This window comes from Cotesia typhae, unplaced genomic scaffold, assembly GCF_013202065.1.
Source record: "Cotesia typhae breed Kobodo isofemale line unplaced genomic scaffold, CoteBio_Ctyphae scaffold_13, whole genome shotgun sequence".
Classification (NCBI taxonomy): domain Eukaryota; kingdom Metazoa; phylum Arthropoda; class Insecta; order Hymenoptera; family Braconidae; genus Cotesia; species Cotesia typhae.
The window spans coordinates 11,206,261-11,226,848 of NW_027423774.1; the positions used below are offsets into that span (position 1 = coordinate 11,206,261).

At 34.3% G+C, this 20,588-nt stretch overlaps 1 protein-coding gene across 1 annotated transcript; it reads right to left on the reverse strand.

Annotated features, from left to right (window-relative positions):
* Positions 1 to 1,163: 1,163 nt before the first annotated feature.
* On the reverse strand, positions 1,164 to 5,321 carry LOC141534029 (uncharacterized). The gene is made up of 3 exons (XM_074253172.1): positions 4,993 to 5,321; positions 2,878 to 4,893; positions 1,164 to 2,814 (listed from the first exon to the last, which is right to left on the reverse strand). The coding sequence occupies exons 1-3, from the start codon at positions 5,319 to 5,321 to the stop codon at positions 1,164 to 1,166; spliced, it is 3,996 nt and encodes a 1,331-aa protein (XP_074109273.1).
* Between the last annotated feature and the right edge of the window lie 15,267 nt (positions 5,322 to 20,588).

Genomic DNA, 20,588 nt, shown 5'->3' on the forward strand with positions numbered 1-20,588 from the left:
AATAAAATTTTATGGTATAACCTAGACGAAAAATATAAACAAAATGATTAATTTCAAGAAGATAATGAATATAAATTTTGATTGAGACAAAAGTGATTGTTTGTGATGACCGGTGTTAGCAAGTATTAAATATATGAGAAAAGTATTTTATTATTAATAATCAATCAATCAATCAATGGGTCAGTTAGTCATTAAATCTGTCATTACATAGATTTCCGCATCACCCATAAGGTACTGTGTAGTAAGATGCGTTCCCATTATTTTACATGGCGGGTCCCCAGTAGGCCTAAACCATGTAAAAATTACCAACATTAAAATAAATATATATTATATTTTTGTTTTATTTTTTTAAACCCATTGAGTTATATATTTTAGTAAATTTCACTTTGATGTTCTTTATTTTTTATGTATGGCAATTTTTATAAATATCAACGAAATTTTTATTTTTTATCACATTAATTTATTTCTTTCAATTATTACATTTAAGAACATATTATCATATGATTACTTATAATAATTGTTAAAAATATATAAAATCTAAAATAATGTACTTCCATGTTTAAAACTTCTTTATATACAACATTCGTCGTTCGCTTCTCTGGTTGAAGAATGATGAGATTTTCAGAGGAACTTACTCTTGAATATACTACATAAAATTGACCATGGGAAAAACAGTCACTTTGTAAATCTACACCAGCTAATTTTAAACTCTGCCCTTTAGCTTTATTAATAGTCATCGCGAAGCAAACTCTAACTGGAAACTGTAAACGCTTAAATTTAAAATGATAATCCGATGGAATCAAATGTATTCTTGGAATGAATACATTTTCTCCCTCATACTTTTCTGTAAAAATGGTCGCTTCAATTAAATTTTTCCGCAGAGTTTTTACCTGTAGTCTGGTGCCATTACATAATTTGGGAGGATTCAAGTTACGCAACAACCTTATTGGTGTACCAATCTTTAGATGAAGAATATGAGGTGGTATGCCTGGCGGGTTAAGTGTATGCAGAAACTCAACAGGATAATGAACACTTTTCTCTACTTCTATGACTGTATCCACAGACTCATACTTCATATGTTCAGTTGTTTGTTGTTCTATCAGTAAGGTATTAATCCTATCAGCTGATTCATTTATTGGAGTCAGAATAGCTCTTTCATTTAACTATGATAAACTATCTAATGCACCACGTTGAATATTCGGGTATATTCTATCAATCAATGTAATCAACTCTCCCACAGTTTCATAAAGGTTACTTGGAGAGGTTATTTTTCTTTCTTCTTCTGGGAGATTTCCGTTACCTATGTCAATTAATAATTCTGAAAACTCTTTCGCTCTCAAGTCATTTTGAAGACTTACCCTCTTATTAACTTTCAACGATAGGACTTTTATATTAGGCCATAAAATTGAAGATTTTAGGCAGGCTTTAATTTCATCTGCACGTGTCCCTCGTGGTATAACAGGTAAAGTTTGTCTGAAGTCACCAGCTAAAAGATGAGTCAACCCACTCATAAGTCGATTATTCTCTCTAATGTCTTGAAGTGTCTGATTAAGAGCCTCAACACCTTTCTTGTGGGCCATAGTACACTCATCCCACACTATAATTTTTGTTTCTCTGAGTACATGCGCCATGTCACTTTGCTTTGAGATATTACAAATGGGATTATCGGAATGATTCAAGTTGAGAGGTAGTTTAAAAGCTGAGTGCGCCGTCTTGCCTCCATCAATTAACGTAGCTGCAATCCCTGACGAAGCAACAGCAACAGCAATATTTTTTCTACTCCTAATTTTAGCAAGCAGAAGATTGATCAAGAAAGTTTTCCCAGTTCCACCAGGAGCATCAAGAAAAAACAACTTCCCTGAATTAGAATCAATACTGTTCAAGACTTCATCATAAACTTGTTTCTGATCGTCATTTAATTTCGAAACCCCTACAGAAACTGCTTCGATCAACTGAGAAACATCATAAGCCAATTCATTTATGTACTGACGGTTGTTAGTAACGTTGCTTTGCTCTCTTAATGGTTCTGGAAGTCCAAATTCTAACAATGACTTACCTGACATTGATGCAACAATATCTTCAAGAAGGATAAGACACTGGTTGTAAACGATATCAACGATCAGTTCAACATCTCTACTCTCTCTTTCCATTTGTCTCTTGATATCTTCTGCCAAACTTTCCCGGTACTTTGTCCATAATTTAATCGGATCTCCCACTTGACAAAAAACCAACATAATCGCGAATAACTCTCTAATTTTATAAGGAGAATCAAAAATAGAAGCTTCCTCTAAAGTACGATCCCAGTTAATATCGTCTTCCAATAATCCAAGTGCTCTGCAAGTTGCTTGAAAAATCGGATGCTCTACCCCTTCTACAGTTTTTAAAACATTGAATGAAGTAGGACCACGAATCTCATGTAGGAGAAGGCGTAAATAGTAGCATTCAGCATTACCGGGATGGACAGTATACACTCTACCCAACACATGATCTTTTTTAATTTCTGGAAAACCTGTCACTTTTCCTTTTTTCCTCCTAATAAATTCATTGTTTCTCCAAACGTAATAACCTGGAACTTCACTATACAAAAGAGTTCGCGCAAAACCATCTACTTTACAGACATCGAAAAAACCTATAAGCGTTGTTTTCTTTGGATTCGTGATTTTATTAACAATGTTCTCTTCTGTGAAATAAACTCTTTGACCATTGTCTAGATGAACAGCAAGATGAACAACAGGAGGATATCTCTCATGAATGTGAAAACCGAAAATACGCCAGACTGCTTCAGAACTGCTTATGTATCGTCCTGCTTCATACCTAGAAACCTCATCTAAATTTTCAACGGTAAACGCTGCCTAATCAGAACCCTTATTTACGTACTTGCAGATGTATCTGATAGATTTAACTGAATTGCAATACTCAACATTGATATGAGCTTTGAAAGTACGTGACAAAACAGGATTAAATGGTACCACCCATCGATTATCAATATCATTTCCATTAATTTTTATTGCTATTCCACCGTCTTCCGGAGACCGCCTTCGATACTTAGGATATCCATCTTCACCTGTTTGAGTTTCTTTTAAGAAAGGCCTTGGGTATCGTTTAGTGCAAATACCAGCCAGCATGCAAGGTGAACTGAAATTGAAAACTCCACACGGGCCATGAATCATTGTTGATTTAATAATTTCATGAAGTGTTTGATCCTGATCAGGGTCAGGTAATTCAGCTCTTATAACTTCGTCAATAGAGTCAGGTCTTATTTTTTCTTCCAACCAAAGAAGAATATGAATATGTGGAAGTCCACGCTTCTGCCATTCCACAGTGTTCATGTTACACCTTACATTGCCAAAGATACAACCTTTTGTCAGAAGATTCATCATGTGTTTAACTTTCAAACAAAATACCCTCGCAATGATATCGTGTCGATCATAAGATTTTTGTCCTTGTCTCAAAAGATCTTCAATTTCTGACCATTTAGGATTGCAAGTGAATGTAATGAATAAATCTAGACGTCCGAAATGCCGTACGTACGTCATAGCGTCTTGAGTTCGTTCATGCATGTAGCGGGGTCCACCAGTGAACGAAGACGGCAATACAACCATTCTACCAAGTTTTGAAAACTGTCCATCTCTTTTTACCATAGCGTCTTTTAGGTCGATATATTCCTCACTCCTAAGTTTTGTTTGATTATTACGAATCCAATTGAGCCTTTCAGTTTCAATCTTAGCATACATGGAAACTAAAAACTGATTAAAGCGATTACGAAAGAGTACTAAATGACATATTTCACTAACACGCTCCATTAACCTATAACTGTAGAACTCAGAAGCAGAGACAGTCTTCTTGAGAGGGGACCTAGTCTTTGCGTCACGTTTAGGTATGTTTATGTAATAACCATCCTCTCCACGGAAAAACATCAAAGGGTACTGGAGAGCATCGTATGCACAATGCGTTTCACTAATCCGTATTAATATATTGTCTATTAATTCTTTACTGTAAAGAATTATATCTCTTTTTTCGAAAGCCTGACCGACAATAACAACTGCTACTTCATTAGTTTGAGGAACATTAATACGACCCTTGTGCTGACCTTGCGGTTTTCTATCGGCATTAATTACAACCTTGAACTCTTTTTGGTCTTTAGGAACTGAATCGATAGCGGCCTTGAAATCCAAAATATATTTATTATTTTTATGAAGCGACTTCTGTAGTTGGCTAACTAATTCGGGTTTAACACCAGAAGTAATTCCACAACGGATTTCACTCTCACGTTTATCATCCTCAAGAAAGTACAACTGAAGAAAAGAGGGATGCTGATGAGGTTCAGCCATAAGGCTAGCTATTCTGTGGTACACTTGGCCCTGAATTTTAAATGTTGGCATATAATTTCCCTCCTTCACTTCTTTTGCTCCAAATGACGTCATCTGAAAACATCCGTTATACTTTCGAATCGTGGAAAGGAAATGTTCTGAAAGCGGGTCTTGATGGATAAGGAGACTGTTCATAGGTTCAGGGTAGGGCTCAATTGTAGGAAGCTGGACTTGACCATCACTGCAGCACATCCCTGGAGGTTCATCCATCCATTTTAAAGCACGACAATAAATAGACGGTAATCGTTTTCCAATGTTTACAATTTTATCATTTCCATAATCGATGTTCGTTTTGTAGTGAAAGCCAGACAAAGTCTTAGATTGCCAAGGTGCTAGTTTAATTTGTAACCTTTTTTGGTTGTATTTAACTACAGCTGCCTGATTAACATGTTGGTTTTGAGAAACGTACCTTTTTACAGCTTCTCTATTTACTTCAGGATGAAATTTATTATATTTTGAAGCAGCTTGTCTCAATTGTTTATTCCTAATTGCATTTGTAAATCGTTTCCTCCTTTTTTTTCCTCTATTTGGTTGAAGGGGTATTACATTATCACTAATAGATTCACTTCAACCTGATAAATTAATTTTAGATATTGATTGAGGCTGTAAAATTTCCACTGACACATTTTCTTTAGGCTGAGACACTGAAAATGATACATTTTTATCATTTTGTTGCACATTATCATCACTATTTAAATTCAAATTTGATAAATTAATGTTAGAAACTAATTGAGGCTGTGAAACTGCCACTGACACATTTTCGTTAGTCTGAGACACTAAGAATGAAACATTTTCTTTACTTTTTTGCACATTATTATCACTACTTACATGAACATTACCACCATGCATTGACTCGACAAAATCAATCAAAGCATCGAAATGACCGTTATTAAAATTTCCCGTAAATCGTAGTCTTTTTATACCCTCTGTCGCTTCTCCAACGGAAGCCATGAGGCAGCCACCTTGATTTGTGTGACGCATTGAAATCTTGTCCAATTTTTTGATACATGTTTAACAATTTCTTTTCGAATTTCGTCAGCCTTCGATACATTGCCGTATATCAGTAGGGACAGAGTAGAGAATAAACACGCTCCGTCGCCTATAATCTCGACAATTCGGAAAGGGATATAATGCCCACCTATTAAAATATATTCTACGTTCATAATAAAAATTTTTTAAATATAATAAATAAAAATTTTCAATAGAATTGAATCTTATCCTGAATTTAAAAAATATAATAATTTTAATCAAAATAAAAAAAATATCGTTAATAAAATATTAATATCAATTTAAAAAAAGCATTAACAAATTAACGGAAATTAAAATTGTCATAAAAACTCACCAACACAACGGGAGTAAATTTAAATTATAAAAAATTAGAGCAATATCAACAAAACTCATCAATAACACAATTGAACTAAATTAAATTATTTATAATTATAGACTGTACGTCATTGCACTTCAGTCGTCATTGCACCATACGAAATAAGCATTTGGAGCCATCTATTAAAAAAATAACTAAAAAAAATAAAAACCACCTTACCATAAAAAAATTCAGAGAAAGACCCCTAGATGGCGAAAAAATAATCGTAATAGACCACGAACGGTCTGCGAAGTCGTAAACATGCGTATTATGTGATATTAGCTGGCATACGGCTGTGAGGTACCCTAATAAGGGAGATTGGCTAATACGCCGTTCCAATTTTATTTTTTATTTAATTTTTGGAGCTGGACGGTGGGCAACGACCCCACATCTGTTAATCTCACCGTTGGCTGGTACTTGTAGACCCTAATCTGATAGTCTCCTGTTGTCCCAAGTGTAAGCATGAGAATACCTCTGGGGTATTTTCGATAAAAAGTACCCTGAACCCTTTAAAATTTTAATGGACTGGTACTCGTCGACCCTAACTAATTTTTTATGGTGTCCGGTGGTTCCAGGAGTAGGCATGAGAATCGTACGGGAACTTATTCGATAAACAGTAACCTGAACCCTTTAAAATTTTAATGAGCTGGTACTCGTCGACCCCAACTCATTTATTATGGTGTCCGGTGGTTCCAGGAGTAGGCATAAGAATCCTACGGGAACTTATTCGATAAACAGTACCCTGAACCCTTTAAAATTTTAATGGGCTGGTACTCGTCGACCCCAACTCATTTATTATGGTGTCCGGTGGTTCCAGGAGTAGGCATGAGAATACTACTGGAACTTATTCAATAAACAGTACCCTGAACACTTTAAAATTTTAATGGGCTGGTACTCGTTAACCTCAATAGACCAGTTTAGATGTCCGATGGTTTCAGAAATAGGCATAAGAATATTATGGGAAATTACTCAATAAATTATATCTTAGACCCTTCAAAATTCCAATGGGCTGCTACTTCAACCCCAACCCTTACGGATTAAATTGTGATCAGTATACTTGTATAAGTAAGTATGTGTGTCCGTGTGAGTTCGTTCATGTGTTTTTCTGCACACAAGTATGTGTTAAAAAGCGTTAATGACATCGAGCAACCTCTATGTGGGACGCTTTGGGTAACGCGAATGCTTTTGCTAACACCCTAATCGGAAAATAATCGGAAAAATTTTTTAAAAAATTAAAAAAATGTAAAAAAAAATTGAAATTTTTTTTTTTTTAATTTCCGGTAAGATAATTGAAAATTTTCAGAAATTAGGAAGTTATTGATTTTACCCCGTTTTTCGAAAATCTAGTCTTCAACGGATGTTGTCGTTTTCAGGTTCTAACAAGCTTCCCTGAATGTTTTCGCGATTATGTCCGTATGTCTGTATGTATGTGTGTGTGCTGGAAAAATTCATTGCGTAGATCGGTTGAGAACAAAAGAGTTCGATACCAACGAAGAACATTTTGAAATTCGATAAAATCGTCCTCTTTATACTAGTTATTCGTCATTTTCTATAGATATTACAATTTTTTATGTTTTCGAATTCTTGACTTGTATTTTATGCGTGAAAAAATACAAGAAAAGTATTTAACACTTCAGCACTCTCGCTATGACATTTCCTTTCACGCTAATCAATAACCAAAATTTTCATTAAAATTTCAAATGGAATGATATGTAATTTTTTTTCTATCTGCCAAAAAATTAATATTATTTCAAATTGTAATATTATTATATTAATCATTCTAAAACATAAAAAATAAAATAAATTTTATTAACTCTGTGAGATATTTTCTCATCGCAATAGTCAAATAGAGGGGTCAGAATTTAAGAAATCGGATCTGATCGGTACAGTTCGGAAGTTTCTGTAAGAGTGCATTTGTGTTTGGGATGTATTATTATCAAATATTATTTTTAAATAAGTCAATTTATTTTCTTCTTTTTTTTTAAAGAAATTTTTCTTGTTTCAGATTTTTCAAATTAAAGGGGCTATAAGCATGCGTGCAAGGCGGTGTTATTTTTCATTATAAATAAATAAATTAATATCAATTATAAACGATCGGTTAATGAAAAAATTAATAAAATAAAATAAATGTTTATTTATGAAAAAATCGTAATTTTTAATTAACTTCTTGTTTGTATTATACTAAATAATGATAATACTGTGATAATAATTCAATTTAATCAATAAAAATATTTAATTTTTAATCTATGTTACCATATAACGTTATCACGTAAAACTATTGTCCGTAAACCGACTTTACAGACAACAAATTTTTGACCCATTGTAATGTATACTGTATATATTTATTATTATATATTTTATAATCAATTATCACATTTACAGGAAAGGATTAAGTACATAATTTCTTTACAAAGTAAACATTTCTTTGCATACGGCAAAAATTTATATCTGTTGTTTGCACTTTAAAATTACTGCAATTTTTTAACATACAATTAATATTATTCATCTCACTCTAATAGCCGATTTGTATCGATCGGAACTCTATAAGTGGTTGACAAAACATGGTTGTATCGTCAACTGTTTTATCTACTCGGTTAATTAAAACTAATTTATTTATGATGTGAATGTATTCACAAGTCAGGTAAGTAACAAATTACAATCAACATTTATTTATATTGTTTTTTCCTTTTTATTGGTTGCTAGGGTGATAACCCTAAAGAAAAGTTTCTTTACTCGTGGCTTTGATTTTAATCTGAACCATGAAGCGGAAAGTGACCGAAGAAGAAAAAATAAAGAAATTGTAAATTGAAAGAAAACAGATTTTTTGATGGGCACCCTTTTAATTCGCGATCAAGATTTAAAATTATAAATGACCATCCTGTATTGTAAGTTTGACAATTCATTTTTTTCTTTATTTTTCTGTCAATTCTGCATCAGTGACTTTATGAATTTAAGAATAAAAAAAAAATAAAAATTCGAAAATTTGTAAAAAACATTTTTTTTTCATTGGGTATAAATAAAAAATATTTTCTCACTGTTTCTCCCCGATTTGTCGATAAGTGTGCCCTTTTACGAACAGAGTCACTAATTGAGTGACTTGTACCTCGGATAAATGCCGCCTAGGCATTATAAAAAATATTAGTGATTCGAAAAATTAAAGTGAAGAAGAGAAAAAAAAATTTTTTTTCATTTTCAAAAAAATTATGACCTCTTTGAAGCAAAACTGTTGCTCCTTTAATTTTTCAACAATTCAATTGAGTGGGACGAAAAATGGTTGGCTGGATCAAATTGAAACTTTATAGTGTTTTGTGGTAATATTGAACTGTAAAAGGCACACTTAACATGTAGTGATTTTCGCGATATTTTTAATTAAGCGCTTGATTTTCTAAAAAAATACGGAAAGTCCTTTCATGCTTGCTTTTTCAAATTCATGTAATGATTGAAGATAGTATACTACATACTAGGGTGGGTCAAAAAAATCGAATAATTTATTTTTGATTTTATACTCTGAAAAATAGGTTCGTAGACACCTAAAAAGAATTCTCTCCAAGTATAAGCTCTTAATTATAACGGGAAGGTCCTCCGCTTTGCGGGTTTCTATTTTTTTCGAATAATCAGATAAAAAAATTTATATCTCGCTTCCAACTGCTTGGAAAAATATTCCATGGCATAGATTTTGTGAGAAATTGAATGCTTTACAAAAAGGTCTCTTATGACTTTTTCAAAAACTCAACCGATTAAAAGATATTCATAGTTGAAGTTTGGCTATTTTAAGGAAAATATTCGTTTTTATTATGAATTTTATAAGTCGATGAAAAAAATTATTTCGGATTGCGGAACTCATGATTTTGTAGGAAATTTACTGCTCTACAAAAATGGTCTCTTATGATTTTTTGATTAAGTGAAGCCGTTACGAGATATTCATCGTCAAACATTAACGAATATCAATATTTCCAGTTTTTGATCAATAATTCGATAAATTTTAATTTAAACTATGAGTTTCAGGAAAATTTACATAAATTTGAGTTTCGATCGATAAAGAAATGTTATAATAAGTTAGATAAAGAATTATTGGAATTATCATTGATTTTCCTTGGAGAAATGCCTCAAGAAAAGATTTCTTTCAAACGTCCTGGTGCTGTTCATCATGCTAGATGGATGGCTAAGGCCATTTATAGTTTGAAAATGTATCTATTCAGAGATGAATTCAAACTCTCTCAGAAAGAATTGCATGGTCTTCGTCATTTCTGTATTTTTATAGTCACATTGTATTTAAAAGCTTGGTTTTCATCAACTTCTGCAACAACTGCTGCTTATCATGACTTGCAGTTTATGAAAAATTTATTGGAGTACAAACATATCAATCCTTTGATTTCTTCAGCTACGTGTGAAAAAATGATTTCGCACTTATGGTATTTGAGCGATGAACTTGCCATTTTATCACTGTTTGACGATGGCGTTCCATTAGAAGTAAAAAAAGTATTGTTGAAGCTGTTAATACTCGTGAAGGTACAGATTCTAAAGCTAAAAGATTTGTAATTGCTAAAAAGATTTGAATTCATTGGCGCAGAGAACTCTGAGTGACTTTGTGTCTAAAAAGTCATTAAATCTTTTCAAAATCTTCGATCTACCGTATGACTTTCTTGATGTCGATGTTGAATTATGGCCTACTAATGAGAGTTATCTCGAAAATAAAGAATACTTTCAACAACTAAAAGTTGTCAATGATTCAGCAGAGCGAGCTGTTGCATTAGTCAGTGAATATAATCAATGCTTGACAAAAATGAAGAACAATTCCAGTACTTATTGCAAGTTGTCAAAGAACATCAAAAACATTCCCAAATTGTAATAAAAGAAATTATTTATAGTAATAGCGTACTGTTATGTTAAAAATATAGACAATTATATTGCAATTGATAATTCAATAAAAAATTTATCTATAAAAAAGTTAAATACTGGTTGTTTCTCACTTGATTCAATACTTTTCATATTAAATTTGACAAAGAAATATGTCATTCACTTCAAATTAAAGTAATCATTGGCTATATGTCGAAAAAAGTGCTCTAATTTCTTGTTTTAATGCAATCAAACAAGCTCAAGACTGAAAACAATATTAAAAAATTGTTTATAACATTTCTTTATCGATCGAAACTCAAATTTATGTAAATTTTCCTGAAACTCATAGTTTAAATTAAAATTTATCGAATTATTGATCAAAAACTGGAAATATTGATATTCGTTAATGTTTGACGATGAATATCTCGTAACGGCTTCACTTAATCAAAAAATCATAAGAGACCATTTTTGTAGAGCAGTAAATTTCCTACAAAATCGTGAGTTCCGCAATCCGAAATAATTTTTTTCATCGACTTATAAAATTCATAATAAAAACGAATATTTTCCTTAAAATAGCCAAACTTCAACTATGAATATCTTTTAATCGGTTGAGTTTTTGAAAAAGTCATAAGAGACCTTTTTTGTAAAGCATTCAATTTCTCACAAAATCTATGCCATGGAATATTTTTCCAAGCAGTTGGAAGCGAGATATAAATTTTTTTATCTGATTATTCGAAAAAAATAGAAACCCGCAAAGCGGAGGACCTTCCCGTTATAATTAAGAGCTTATACTTGGAGAGAATTCTTTTTAGGTGTCTACGAACCTATTTTTCAGAGTATAAAGTCAAAAATAAATTATTCGATTTTTTTGACCCACCCTAGTACATAATCGTTCTTAGTAGGTTACTTACAAGCTATCTAGACTGTTTCCAACCTTCCAGGACCCATAGAAGAAAAGTTACGTAATCGACCGTTCTCTGCGCCCATTCGTTCAAAAATTGAACTTTCGAATTTTACAAAATAAAGGTCGTAATCATGTTTAGCAGGTTACTTACAAGGTATCTAGACTATTTCCAACATTCCAAGGCCCATAGAACATACGTTACGTAATCGACCGTTCTCTGCGCCCATTCGTTCAACAATTGAACTTTCGAATTTTACAAAATAGCGGCCATAATCGTACTTAGCAGGTTACTTACAAGCTATCTAGACTGTTTCTAACATTCCAGGACCCATAGAAGAAAAGTTACGTAATCGACAGTTCTGTTCGCCCAATCGTTCAAAAATTGAACTTTCGCATTTTACTAAATAACGTACATAATCAATATTAGTAGGTTACTTACAAGCTATCTAGACTATTTCCAACATTCCAAGGCCCATAGTAGATATGTTACGTAATCGACCGTTCTCTGCGCCCATTCGTTCAAAAATTGAACTTTCGAATTTTACAAAATAAACGTACATAATCGTTCTTAGCAGGTTCTTACAAGGTATCTAGACTGTTTCTAACATTCCAGGACCCATAGAAGAAAAGTTACGTAATCGACAGTTCTGTTCGCCCAATCGTTCAAAAATTGAACTTTCGAATTTTACTAAATAATGGCCATAATCGTACTTTGCAGGTTACTTACAAGCTATCTAGACTATTTCCAACATTCCAAGGCCCATAGAACATACGTTACGTAATCGACCGTTCTCTGCGCCCATTCGTTCAAAAATTGAACTAACGCATTTTACTATGTAACGTACATAATCAATATTAGTAGGTTACTTACAAGCTATCTAGACTATTTCCAACATTCCAAGGCCCATAGTAGATATGTTACGTAATCGACCGTTCTCTGTGCCCAAACGTTCAAAAATTGAACTTTCCCATTTTACTAAATAACGTACATAATCGTTCTTAGCAGGTTCTTACAAGGTATCTAAACTATTTCCAACATTCCAAGGCCCATAGAACATACGTTACGTAATCGACCGTTCTCGTCGCCCAAACGTTCAAAAATTGAACTTTCGCATTTTACTAAATAACGTAAGTAACCTACTAATATTGATTATGTATGTTATGAAGCTATCTAGACTATTTCCAACATTCCAAGGCCCATAGTAGATATGTTACGTAATCGACCGTTCTCTGCGCCCATTCGTTCAAAAATTGAACTTTCGAATTTTACAAAATAGCGGCCATAATCAATATTAGTAGGTTACTTACAAGCTATCTAGACTATTTCCAACATTCCAAGGACCATAGTAGATATGTTACGTAATCGACCGTTCTCTGTGCCCAAACGTTCAAAAATTGAACTTTCGCATTTTACTAAATAACGTAAGTAACCTACTAATATTGATTATGTATGTTATGAAGCTATCTAGACTATTTCCAACATTCCAAGGCCCATAGTAGATATGTTACGTAATCGACCGTTCTCTGTGCACAAACGTTCAAAAATTGAACTTTCGATTTACATGATATATAGGTCAATACCGTGGTTAGTAGTTTATTTGAAAGCGATCCAGACTATTTCCAACCTTCCAAGACCCATAGAAGAAAAGTTACGTAATCGACAGTTCTGTTCGCCCAATCGTTCAAAAATTGAACTTTCGAATTTTACTAAATAATGGCCATAATCGTACTTAGCAGTTTACTTACAAGCTATCTAGAATATTTCCAACATTCCAAGGCCCATAGAACATACGTTACGTAACCGACCGTTCTCGTCGCCCAAACGTTCAAAAATTGAACTTTCGCATTTTACTAAATAACGTACATAATCAATATTAGCAGGTTACTTACAAGCTATCTAGAATATTTCCAACATTCCAAGGCCCATAGTAGATATGTTACGTAATCGACCGTTCTCTGCGCCCATTCGTTCAAAAATTGAACTTTCGAATTTTACAAAATAAACGTCGTAATCATGTTTAGCAGGTTACTTACAAGGTATCTAGACTATTTCCAACATTCCAAGGCCCATAGAACATACGTTACGTAATCTACCGTTCTCTGCGCCCATTCGTTCAAAAATTGAACTTTCGAATTTTACTAAATAATGGCCATAATCGTACTTAGCAGGTTACTTACAAGCTATCTAGAATATTTCCAACATTCCAAGGCCCATAGAACATACGTTACGTAATCGACCGTTCTCGTCGCCCAAACGTTCAAAAATTGAACTTTCGCATTTTACTAAATAACGTACATAATCAATATTAGTAGGTTACTTACAAGCTATCTAGACTATTTCCAACATTCCAAGGCCCATAGTAGATATGTTACGTAATCGACCGTTCTCTGTGCCCAAACGTTCAAAAATTGAACTTTCGAATTTTACAAATAATGGCCATAATCGTACTTAGCAGGTTACTTACAAGGTATCTAGACTATTTCCAACATTCCAAGGCCCATAGAACATACGTTACGTAATCGACCGTTCTCTGCGCCCATTCGTTCAAAAATTGAACTTTCGAATTTTACTAAATAACGGCCATAATCGTACTTAGCAGGTTACTTACAAGGTATCTAGACTATTTCCAACATTCCAAGGCCCATAGAAGATACGTTACGTAATCGACCGTTCTCTTCGCCCAAACGTTCAAAAATTGAACTTTCGATTTACATGATATATAGGTCAATACCGTGGTTAGTAGTTTATTTGAAAGCGATCCAGACTATTTCCAACCTTCCAAGACCCATAGAAGAAAAGTTACGTAATCGACCGTTCTCTGCGCCCATTCGTTCAAAAATTGAACTTTCGAATTTTACTAAATAACGGCCATAATCGTACTTAGCAGGTTACTTACAAGCTATCTAGACTATTTCCAACATTCCAAGGCCCATAGAAGATACGTTACGTAATCGACCGTTCTCGTCGCCCAAACGTTCAAAAATTGAACTTTCGCATTTTACTAAATAACGTACATAATCAATATTAGTAGGTTACTTACAAGCTATCTAGACTATTTCCAACATTCCAAGGCCCATAGAAGATACGTTACGTAATCGACCGTTCTCTTCGCCCAATCGTTCAAAAATTGAACTTTCGCATTTTACTAAATAACGTAAGTAACCTACTAATATTGATTATGTTGTTACAAGCTATCTAGACTATTTCCAACATTCCAAGGCCCATAGTAGATATGTTACGTAATCGACCGTTCTCTGTGCACAAACGTTCAAAAATTGAACTTTCGATTTACATGATATATAGGTCAATACCGTGGTTAGTAGTTTATTTGAAAGCGATCCAGACTATTTCCAACCTTCCAAGACCCATAGAAGAAAAGTTACGTAATCGACAGTTCTGTTCGCCCAATCGTTCAAAAATTGAACTTTCGAATTTTACTAAATAATGGCCATAATCGTACTTAGCAGGTTACTTACAAGCTATCTAGAATATTTCCAACATTCCAAGGCCCATAGAACATACGTTACGTAACCGACCGTTCTCGTCGCCCAAACGTTCAAAAATTGAACTTTCGCATTTTACTAAATAACGTACATAATCAATATTAGCAGGTTACTTACAAGCTATCTAGACTATTTCCAACATTCCAAGGCCCATAGTAGATATGTTACGTAATCGACCGTTCTCTGCGCCCATTCGTTCAAAAATTGAACTTTCGAATTTTACAAAATAAACGTCGTAATCATGTTTAGCAGGTTACTTACAAGGTATCTAGACTATTTCCAACATTCCAAGGCCCATAGAACATACGTTACGTAATCTACCGTTCTCTGCGCCCATTCGTTCAAAAATTGAACTTTCGAATTTTACTAAATAACGTACATAATCGTTCTTAGCAGGTTCTTACAAGGTATCTAGACTATTTCCAACATTCCAAGGCCCATAGAAGATATGTTACGTAATCGACCGTTCTCTGTGCACAAACGTTCAAAAATTGAACTTTCGATTTACATGATATATAGGTCAATACCGTGGTTAGTAGTTTATTTGAAAGCGATCCAGACTATTTCCAACCTTCCAAGACCCATAGAAGAAAAGTTACGTAATCGACAGTTCTGTTCGCCCAATCGTTCAAAAATTGAACTTTCGAATTTTACTAAATAATGGCCATAATCGTACTTAGCAGGTTACTTACAAGCTATCTAGAATATTTCCAACATTCCAAGGCCCATAGAACATACGTTACGTAACCGACCGTTCTCGTCGCCCAAACGTTCAAAAATTGAACTTTCGCATTTTACTAAATAACGTACATAATCAATATTAGTAGGTTACTTACAAGCTATCTAGACTATTTCCAACATTCCAAGGCCCATAGTAGATATGTTACGTAATCGACCGTTCTCTGCGCCCATTCGTTCAAAAATTGAACTTTCGAATTTTACAAAATAAACGTCGTAATCATGTTTAGCAGGTTACTTACAAGGTATCTAGACTATTTCCAACATTCCAAGGCCCATAGAAGATACGTTACGTAATCGACCGTTCTCTGCGCCCAAACGTTCAAAAATTGAACTTTCGCATTTTACTAAATAACGTACATAATCGTTCTTAGCAGGTTCTTACAAGGTATCTAGACTATTTCCAACATTCCAAGGCCCATAGAACATACGTTACGTAATCGACCGTTCTCGTCGCCCAAACGTTCAAAAATTGAACTTTCGCATTTTACTAAATAACGTACATAATCAATATTAGTAGGTTACTTACAAGCTATCTAGACTATTTCCAACATTCCAAGGCCCATAGTAGATATGTTACGTAATCGACCGTTCTCTGCGCCCATTCGTTCAAAAATTGAACTTTCGAATTTTACAAAATAAACGTCGTAATCATGTTTAGCAGGTTACTTACAAGGTATCTAGACTATTTCCAACATTCCAAGGCCCATAGTAGATATGTTACGTAATCGACCGTTCTCTGTGCCCAAACGTTCAAAAATTGAACTTTCGCATTTTACTAAATAACGTACATAATCGTTCTTAGCAGGTTCTTACAAGGTATCTAGACTATTTCCAACATTCCAAGGCCCATAGAAGATATGTTACGTAATCGACCGTTCTCTGCGCCCAAACGTTCAAAAATTGAACTTTCGATTTTTACGACATATAGGTCAATACCGTGGTTAGTAGTTTATTTGAAAGCGATCCAGACTATTTCCAACCTTCCAAGACCCATAGAAGAAAAGTTACGTAATCGACAGTTCTGTTCGCCCAATCGTTCAAAAATTGAACTTTCGAATTTTACTAAATAATGGCCATAATCGTACTTAGCAGGTTACTTACAAGCTATCTAGACTATTTCCAACATTCCAAGGCCCATAGAACATACGTTACGTAATCGACCGTTCTCGTCGCCCAAACGTTCAAAAATTGAACTTTCGCATTTTACTAAATAACGTACATAATCAATATTAGTAGGTTACTTACAAGCTATCTAGACTATTTCCAACATTCCAAGGCCCATAGTAGATATGTTACGTAATCGACCGTTCTCTGCGCCCATTCGTTCAAAAATTGAACTTTCGAATTTTACAAAATAAACGCCATAATCATGTTTAGCAGGTTACTTACAAGGTATCTAGACTATTTCCAACATTCCAAGGCCCATAGAACATACGTTACGTAATCGACCGTTCTCTGCGCCCATTCGTTCAAAAATTGAACTTTCGCATTTTACTAAATAACGTACATAATCAATATTAGTAGGTTACTTACAAGCTATCTAGACTATTTCCAACATTCCAAGGCCCATAGTAGATATGTTACGTAATCGACCGTTCTCTGTGCCCAAACGTTCAAAAATTGAACTTTCGCATTTTACTAAATAACGTACATAATCGTTCTTAGCAGGTTACTTACAAGGTATCTAGACTATTTCCAACATTCCAAGGCCCATAGAAGAAAAGTTACGTAATCGACAGTTCTGTTCGCCCAATCGTTCAAAAATTGAACTTTCGAATTTTACTAAATAAAGGTCGTAATCATGTTTAGCAGGTTACTTACAAGGTATCTAGACTATTTCCAACATTCCAAGGCCCATAGAACATACGTTACGTAATCGACCGTTCTCGTCGCCCAAACGTTCAAAAATTGAACTTTCGCATTTTACTAAATAACGTACATAATCAATATTAGTAGGTTACTTACAAGCTATCTAGACTATTTCCAACATTCCAAGGCCCATAGAACATACGTTACGTAATCGACCGTTCTCGTCGCCCAAACGTTCAAAAATTGAACTTTCGCATTTTACTAATAACGTACATAATCAATATTAGTAGGTTACTTACAAGCTATCTAGACTATTTCCAACATTCCAAGGCCCATAGTAGATATGTTACGTAATCGACCGTTCTCTGTGCCCAAACGTTCAAAAATTGAACTTTCGCATTTTACTAAATAACGTACATAATCGTTCTTAGCAGGTTCTTACAAGGTATCTAGACTATTTCCAACATTCCAAGGCCCATAGAAGATATGTTACGTAATCGACCGTTCTCTGTGCCAAACGTTCAAAAATTGAACTTTCGATTTACATGATATATAGGTCAATACCGTGGTTAGTAGTTTATTTGAAAGCGATCAGACTATTTCCAACCTTCCAAGACCCATAGAAGAAAAGTTACGTAATCGACAGTTCTGTTCGCCCAATCGTTCAAAAATTGAACTTTCGCATTTTACTAAATAACGTACATAATCAATATTAGTAGGTTACTTACAAGCTATCTAGACTATTTCCAACATTCCAAGGCCCATAGTAGATATGTTACGTAATCGACCGTTCTCTGCGCCCATTCGTTCAAAAATTGAACTTTCGAATTTTACAAAATAAAGGTCGTAATCATGTTTAGCAGGTTACTTACAAGGTATCTAGACTATTTCCAACATTCCAAGGCCCATAGAACATACGTTACGTAATCGACCGTTCTCTGCGCCCATTCGTTCAAAAATTGAACTTTCGAATTTTACTAAATAACGGCCATAATCGTACTTAGCAGGTTACTTACAAGCTATCTAGACTATTTCCAACATTCCAAGGCCCATAGAAGATACGTTACGTAATCGACCGTTCTCTGCGCCCATTCGTTCAAAAATTGAACTTTCGAATTTTACAAAATAACGGCCATAATCGTACTTAGCAGGGTACTTACAAGCTATCTAGACTATTTCCAACCTTCCAAGGCCCATAGAAGATACGTTACGTAATCGACCGTTCTCTGTCGCCCAAACGTTCAAAAATTGAACTTTCGCATTTTACTAAATAACGTACATAATCAATATTAGTAGGTTACTTACAAGCTATCTAGACTATTTCCAACATTCCAAGGCCCATAGTAGATATGTTACGTAATCGACCGTTCTCTGCGCCCAAACGTTCAAAAATTGAACTTTCGAATTTTACTAAATAACGTTCATAATCGTTCTTAGCAGGTTACTTACAAGCTATCTAGACTATTTCCAACATTCCAGGACCCATAGAAGAAAAGTTACGTAATCGACAGTTCTGTTCGCCCAATCGTTCAAAAATTGAACTTTCGCATTTTACTAAATAACGTACATAATCGTATTAGTAGGTTACTTACAAGCTATCTAGACTATTTCCAACATTCCAAGGCCCATAGAAGATATGTTACGTAATCGACCGTTCTCTGTGCCCAAACGTTCAAAAATTGAACTTTCGAATTTTACAAAATAAAGGTCGTAATCATGTTTAGCAGGTTACTTACAAGGTATCTAGACTATTTCCAACATTCCAAGGCCCATAGAACATACGTTACGTAATCGACCGTTCTCTGCGCCCATTCGTTCAAAAATTGAACTTTCGAATTTTACTAAATAACGGCCATAATCGTACTTAGCAGGTTACTTACAAGCTATCTAGACTATTTCCAACATTCCAAGGCCCATAGAAGATACGTTACGTAATCGACCGTTCTGTCGCCCAAACGTTCAAAAATTGAACTTTCGCATTTTACTAAATAACGTACACAATCAATATTAGTAGGTTACTTACAAGCTATCTAGACTATTTCCAACATTCCAAGGCCCATAGTAGATATGTTACGTAATCGACCGTTCTCTGCGCCCATTCGTTCAAAAATTGAACTTTCGAATTTTACTAAATAATGGTCATAATCGTGTTTAGCAGGTTACTTACAAGGTATCTAGACTATTTCCAACATTCCAAGGCCCATAGAAGATACGTTACGTAATCGACCGTTCTCTGCGCCCATTCGTTCAAAAATTGAACTTTCGCATTTTACTAAATAACGTACATAATCAATATTAGTAGGTTACTTACAAGCTATCTAGACTATTTCCAACATTCCAAGGCCCATAGTAGATATGTTACGTAATCGACCGTTCTCTGTGCCCAAACGTTCAAAAATTGAACTTTCGCATTTTACTAAATAACGTACATAATCGTTCTTAGCAGGTTACTTACAAGGTATCTAGACTATTTCCAACATTCCAAGGCCCATAGAAGATATGTTACGTAATCGACCGTTCTCTGTGCCAAACGTTCAAAAATTGAACTTTCGAATTTACATGATATATAGGTCAATACCGTGGTTAGTAGTTTATTTGAAAGCGATCCAGACTATTTCCAACCTTCCAAGACCCATAGAAGAAAAGTTACGTAATCGACCATTCTCGGTGCCTAAACGTTCAAAAATTGAACTTTCGAATTTTACTAAATAACGTGCATAATCGTTCTTAGCAGGTTACTTACAAGCTATCTAGACTATTTCCAACATTCCAAGGCCCATAGTAGATATGTTACGTAATCGACCGTTCTCTGCGCACAAACGTTCAAAAATTGAACTTTCGCATTTTACTAAATAACGGCCATAATCGTACTTAGCAGGTTACTTACAAGGTATCTAGACTATTTCCAACATTCCAAGGCCCATAGAACATACGTTACGTAATCGACCATTCTCCGCAAGCAAACTTTTAAAAATTGAACTTTAGAATTTCATGATATATAGGTCAATACCGTGGTTAGAAGTTTATTTGAAAGCGATCCAGACTATTTCCAACCTTCCAA

What these genes read in the sequence shown, in the direction of transcription:
- LOC141534029 (XM_074253172.1), bottom strand. Translation starts at nt 5,321, where the DNA reads ATGGCTTCCGTTGGAGAAGCGACAGAGGGTATAAAAAGACTACGATTT. An exon ending in TCTCAGCCTAAAGAAAATGT is followed by an intron (nt 4,894 to 4,992) that starts GTCAGTGGAAAT and finishes TCAACCAAATAG; the next exon opens with AGGAAAAAAAAGGAGGAAAC. An exon ending in TCTATCAGATACATCTGCAA is followed by an intron (nt 2,815 to 2,877) that starts GTACGTAAATAA and finishes TGAGGTTTCTAG; the next exon opens with GTATGAAGCAGGACGATACA.